This window comes from Perissodus microlepis, chromosome 6 (genome assembly GCF_051167445.1).
Source record: "Perissodus microlepis isolate ML-2025 ecotype Zambia chromosome 6, ASM5116744v1, whole genome shotgun sequence".
In the NCBI taxonomy this organism is placed as follows: domain Eukaryota; kingdom Metazoa; phylum Chordata; class Actinopteri; order Cichliformes; family Cichlidae; genus Perissodus; species Perissodus microlepis.
The window spans coordinates 12,439,027-12,445,662 of record NC_140466.1 but is presented as its reverse complement, the minus strand read 5'-3'; the positions used below and the strand labels follow the sequence as shown (position 1 = coordinate 12,445,662).

At 37.4% G+C, this 6,636-nt stretch overlaps 1 protein-coding gene across 2 annotated transcripts in view; it reads left to right on the top strand.

The window, feature by feature from the left end:
• The first annotated feature begins 872 nt into the window (after positions 1 to 872).
• The window catches only part of LOC146385235 (phospholipid-transporting ATPase ABCA1-like), a 35,568-nt gene continuing 29,804 nt past the window's right edge, over positions 873 to 6,636 (top strand). For both annotated transcript variants that reach the window (XM_084930853.1, XM_084930852.1), the window contains exons 1-3: positions 873 to 1,052; positions 4,817 to 4,925; positions 6,104 to 6,197. In XM_084930853.1, the coding sequence (XP_084786979.1) occupies positions 4,860 to 4,925; positions 6,104 to 6,197 (160 nt within the window). In that variant the 5' untranslated portion in view covers positions 873 to 1,052; positions 4,817 to 4,859. The remainder of the gene's footprint in view (positions 1,053 to 4,816; positions 4,926 to 6,103; positions 6,198 to 6,636) is intronic.

Here is a 6,636-nt window from a genome sequence, read left to right as displayed (position 1 = left end):
TCCAAATCACTACAGCACATAGTTGCTGTACAGCATCTACTGTTTATTGTGCATTACCGCATCACTCCACGTGACCTGGAGTGGTCTTAGCCTGCCGTGATCTGAGTTTAGGTTTGAAGGATGAAAGCAGCAATTAGAAATGAAGCAATGACAAGCTAACATCCATGCGCTTTCTAAGCCGCTTATCCTTTTCAGGGTCACAAAGGGCCAGAGCCTATCTGTGCACACATTGGCCAGGAGGCAGAATACACATATACAGATAGAGCCACATTAATACTCACCTATAGTATTGCTTTTCAGGAAGAATACAAGTGTACAGTTTGTTGACTGAAAATCCAGTATTTTTGCAACTCCCTTGTATATCTACAGGACCTTTTGAAATAGAAACTGTTCTGTGTTTGTATAGGCCTTTTAAATATTCATTCTCTAAATTATCAATATATCCATGCCCTTTACCCACACAACATATGGATATGGAAATGTTATCTTTACAGAATCTAATACATGCATATATTGTGTTCTACATTTTTACGATTATGTTGTATACCTAATCTCATTTTAAATTTCTTGAACTCAATCCACTGTGCATAATTTTACTTAAATTATCAAGAGAAAGAGATAATAACGCATTATTATTATTATTATTATTAAATGGACATAGAACAATGGTCAGTAATCTGATTAAGTCTAAAAGAAGTGTTGTTGCTAATTTAATTTTTCCATGAATCATCCACTTATTGAAAAGCGGCACAGTGCACAGAGGCGCGTGAGTGTCGCTGGCCCTTTAAGACATGTTTTGCCTCCGCACGTGCTTTCCTTATATGGGAGCAGCAACAAACGGTGACCGTTAGTTACCTCTGCTGCTGCTCTTCTCTGCTCCGCATCGAGCTGCGGTATAAAACCCTGGCGGACAAGAAAAAAACATTTTGTCAGCCAGTGAGAGAGAGAGCAACGGTGCACCGTAACAACTGAGGAGAACATTTTATTCACCCTTTGAACGAAGGATTTCAGTTTATGAGAAGGAGTGGATATAAACACCGTGCAGGATACAGGTCGGTGATTTGGAAGCGCAGTTTTGACTTTTGTGAGAAACTGTGCGTTTCTTTGTTTAACAAAGAGTGTGAGAATATCTCTTTTAAAGAAAAAAATTCATATTACTATTTATGAAGATGTTGTCATCTTAATATTCTCAGTCGGCGTGAGTGAAAATGTAGTTTTCTTCTTTGATGAAAATTTATATTGTTTAATTATTGGCTAATTATAAGTCGCAGAGTTAACCAGTGACGTTAATGTGCCTCAATAGACACTTTAAGTTTAAGTCAGTACTGTTGGGTTTTTTTTTAAGTACAAGTGAATGCATTTTTTCTTTCCTTATTTTTTGCTCTTTTGTGGCGCAAGTGTCTTATGTGGTGTTAAAAAAAGCGATGTCAAGGTAGCTATAGTCAAGTACAGGACTTCCGGTGAGGTATACCAAAAATAAAAGGCAGTTTGTTGCAATGTCCTCATTTGCAAACCCTTAAAGAAAAACTAAAAACGTAGAAACAAACAAACAAAAAATATCTACATTCTTCCTCAATTAACGCAAATCCACGACAGAGCCCTTTGCATGGTGACAGTCGTATGTATAGGTGGTCTTTGTTACATCGATATTTTGTCGTCCCATTTGTTGCCTCTTAATGCTGAAGGTTTGCTCACCCTACTTCTGCCTTCACTTTGGCTTACTTGATACTGCTGCTGTGGGTCAGCGTCGCAAAGCTGATGACCGCCAGTAACCTCAGCTCAGTAACACAATGAAACAGAAGCACAAAACTCTCTGTCAGACGATGATTTGAAGTCTGCTATATCGTTGACATTTGGTTGTAGTGCAAAAGGTGGCCAATTTCAACTATGACTATTAACTATATGCTGCTTGTAATTTCTTCCTTTATTTTAGTTTTTTGTTGTCAGTGAAAAAAAAGTATTTTTCTTTTAAATCTATGTGTATGTGCGCAGTGGTGACGAGAATGTAGGTTTTTTTATGTGTAGCTATGTACGCAGTGATGACGATATGCATTACTGTAGGTTGTTTTTTTCATTCGTGATTTAGGGAAGCATAAACGCGTCTTTCCAGTAAAGCATCGACGATTTTATATTTCTTTTTTTCTTAATATCGAAAACGCTCTCTTTAAAAACTCTGAGTGATTTGTCAGGTGTTTTACACAAAGCAAGACAATGAAGTCAAGGGGGGAAAATCATGTGTGAGAGTGATATAACACGTGAGCGAGGATTGATGGTAAACAAGTATTAAAAATAAAATTTTTGTGTGTCTACCACTAGAGGCGCATTGGCTCTGCACTGTACGGGCTTCTCATCACTAAGCAGAACCGCTCGTGTCTCTCTGTATGCGACGCATTTCCACCACGTCGTGTCTCAGAATCATACAAATCCCGGATAATGATTTATCGGGATGTCATGTTGAGCTGGTTGTATTATTGGAGAAAATATAGATAGAATTAAAGGTAAATGAATGCAAAGGTTTGTAATTGGCAATAAGGACGCAAACGCGGGGTTCAGTTGAGGGGAAGGTGGGGGGGGGCAGTTACAGAACAATAAATTTTGCCAGTAAAAAGACAAAACATATGTTTTTCTTTTTAAATCCCATGTATTTAGTAGAAAAGAATAGTGACATCTATTCACTGTGTGTGTTAAATGACGAAATGCATAGAAAGAATGCATTGTATGCATAGTTCACCATCTGCTACAGCACCATTGCTGTCTCTGATATGGTAATAAACATGGTGTTCTCCGCATTCACCATCAGCTGTGATAAAACACAAGATCGTGCTGATGATGTTTTTTTGTCTTCGGGGTTTTCAGAATTCTCCCCCACATCCTCAGTGAATGGTCATCAGAAATGGTCAACAGCGATAAAAATAATAACGAAAAATCAGACAGCTGATGTTTTGCTTTTAGGTTTGTTTTTTCAGTGAAGAGGCTCTCAACAGTCAGTTCCAGGTATCTCACATTGTTTCTCTGAAACTGTTATATATGCCCCCCAGTTCTGTTATTAAATTAAGTGACTCATGGAGAAAACAGATGTAGGAGTACAGCTGAATAAGGACAGGGGTTAGAGTATTGTTTGCTGTTCCCAAAGTTCATGTTAGTTTTTATTGCGACATTTAATGCATTTAAGTGGATTTACTGATTACTTATAAATTCGCTTCATTCTGCAAAACACCCGAGAATGTGGTTAGATTGTTATTTGCTTGAAATAGCAAAAATGCGGTGTAAAACCATAGAGAAGTGTATGAATGGCTTAATAAGGACAAGGTTTTTCAGCCCACAGGCAGATCAGTTAAGATCATGTTTCAACATCACCCTGTCCTTGACATTGTTATTTTGTCATCCTGCTCTTTGTGAAATCCAGCCAGCTTTTCTCTGTATAAAGGACTTCTGCGTAATAAACAGCACAGCATTAATTCTTCCACCAAAAATAATCCAACTTCATCACCAATAAAACCATCAAATCTGAAAATACATAAAGTGCATTACTGTTAATAGTTTTTGAGCTCAGTGAAATGTTGAGATGTCAGGAATGAGCCCTTATACTATTTTTGATATGTCATTTTATATATAGAAGAAAGTAGATATGGTTGAAATTGCTACAACGTCTTCCTCTCTAACTGCAGTTAACATCAAGTAAAATAGATTTCAGTGACCTTAATTAATAGTTGTATCAGCCTTGAGCAGCAGTGACTCTTAAGTTCTTTATTAAAGAGTTTTTATGTTAACTTTTGATCACCAGGAGAACAAATGTACTGACTAATTCTTGATAATGCCGTGTTTCAGATTTCCAAGGCTTTCTTTGTTTTAATTATTCACATTGATTAATTTTCTATCATCAGTTGTTCCTGGTATTAAAAAACAGAAACTGAAATAAAACTATAAGTGACTGTATAGGTAGTCTCATTAGATCGCGTTGCATAAAACACATCTGAGCAAATATCCAAGGACTTTTCGAGCTGCAGATAGAGCAAACAAATAGGCAGGGAAAAGTTTCCACCCACGCAGATTTTCACAAGCATTTGAAAGAAACTCCGATTAATCAGTGGATTATTTTGTTTTAAACAATAGGAATAAATGGGTTTACGGTGATAACTTTAACTTTTAAATGAGACGCAGTATTGTGTGCGATACTGAGCGTTAACAGGATGAATTTTATTTTGTGATTAAAGAAAAGAAGGGGTAGGGGGGTGGTAGCTAACAACTCGTACCACATGACGAATTTCCCCCCCCACCCACCCACCCAGTCATTCTCCCAAAAGAAGCGTCACTTAACTTTGGTACAGACGGGGCTACATGAAGTGGACCTGAGTTTGCAGGGTTTAGCACCCTTCCTCAGTCAGTAGAGTTGGCTTCATTTGTCAACTGTAGCGATACTTTCGGCTTGGCTCTGAGTTTCAGATTGAAACAGTTTGTTAAATAGGTGAATGTTTTTGCCATCATTATTATTTTTTGTTTTCTTGTTTCCATGTTCATGGCCTACTGTCACATGATGAGGCTGAGTTTACAGCCATATTCGGTACAAATGCGTGATCTTGGTAATCATGGTTTTGCTAATGTAACATGTAACAACTTTCTGTTCTGTTTTTTTTTTTTTTGTGCGTCAGTGGAGTATATTTTTTGTCATCCGTGTCTTTATCCACAGGGAATAGAGGTTTAGTTAGTCAGTTAGCTGACTTTGTTTAATTAGTGGACTTTTCACGCAGAGCAGATTGTTATTGATGAGTCCTGTATACAGTGTTTGATCCTCTTTCTTGTCTGTGTGGATTCACAGTGAGGAGCAGGAGCGTGCTCAGTGAGGTTGGGAAGACGGCAACATGGCAGTCTCCACTCAGCTGGGTTTACTGCTTTGGAAGAACTTCACCTACCGACGGAGACAGACTGTAAGTAGCAGCGTAGCTCAATTGACTGATTAATCCTGTATTTGGGTATTTGTTTTATCTGTTTGTCGTGACTCTTAAAATGTTTTCCTATTTATCAGTGTTTCACTAAACCAATTTTTTGGGGGGTTAAATACCTTTTATTCAGTACCCACAAGGAGATTGTGTACCTTTTATTTTTCTTCTTTCAGTTTGGTTTTATCGTTGCTATAATTTCCTACTATTGCCCATGGTATCGTTCCTCACAAAAAAGACAGATACATCGTTTATGATTTCCCAGCAATGCTTTGTCTCACTTTTTAGTTGGTTTACTTTAAATGTGATCTTTGAATGTGATCTTCCAATGCCACATGCCTAGTCATAAAAGCATTGCAGAAGCTTGTTTATACGGGTTATTGCATTGCATAGCCCAATGCAATGGCAACAGTGTAATTGTCCTTTGAGCCACTTGGAAAGAAAAGTGCTGCTGTTTACTGTGAATCAGTTGAAGACAGCTTGATGACACAATTATGTGTCAGATCCATTATCCAGTTACTCTTGTGTTGGTTGATGCCTACACACTCAAAGTTATGTAAATGAAATTCAGTTCCCAAGTGTTGAATAGTATTCCATTATAAATATATAATATAAAGGCTTCTCTGTGTACAATTAAGCCATTTGTCCATCAAGTCGAAAATGCTGCTCAAAGTGACGGCTTAGCTGCGTGACTTTCGGTCCAATTATTTGCAACAATGGGATACAGTACATTTTCTGAGACGTTGGCTTTGTTCTTTATCCCTACATTGTATGTCTAGCATGCTGTTAAAGCCTGTGTCAAAAGCAGATGAAGCGAGGAAGCCATATGGAGCAGATGGACAAACCCACAGTCCTTAAATCCAGCAGATCTCTCTGTCTCACTCCGTCTCCTCTTATTAACCCATATACTTTACTTTAGAGTCATGCTGGGATTAATGTTTGAAGAGCAACAGCTGATAGCCCCTTTCCTCACGCACTTGATATTTTTCTGTCTTAAAGCAGTAGAAATACCCTTAGATGAACTGTAAATACACAAACACACAAAAGCAAGGTAAAAAATAGATTACCCATTGTTTTGGGATGATTAACTTATTTTTTCACATGAAGATTGTAAAGCCTGCTTTCTTTTCATTGATTAAGCTTTGTCATCATCCATTGTGTCTTAGATCCAGTTGCTGATTGAGATCATCTGGCCCCTGTTCATCTTTTTCATCCTGATATCAGTCCGAATATATTATCCGCCCTATGAACAACATGAATGTAAGTGTTGTTAAAAGCATCATCTTAAAAATTTCTGCAAGTTTTTCCTACTTTTAAGTGAACTGGGTATCATCGGTCTGAACTTTCTAACAGTTGTTCTGCATTTTATAAAAAAAAAAATTCTGGAAAACTATGCCAAATGTGTTAGATTACTACTTTACTCATCCAGGGAATTTTTGTTTTATTCATAGAAGAATCTGTTGGACTTGCCAACATTTACTTGCACTGAGTGAACATGTGATAAGACTCGGGGAATTACATTACTGGCTGTCAATACAGCTGGTTTCACAACTTTGGCCCCATTTAAGTCAATAAGATTGCAACTCATTGATTGAAAGCACAAAATAATCCTGGTAGTATTCGTAAAGATTTTTTTTTTCCACTTTTGAAAAGGAAAGTTGTCACCTCCAACAGAATTTCCTCAAATTTTCAATTCAGC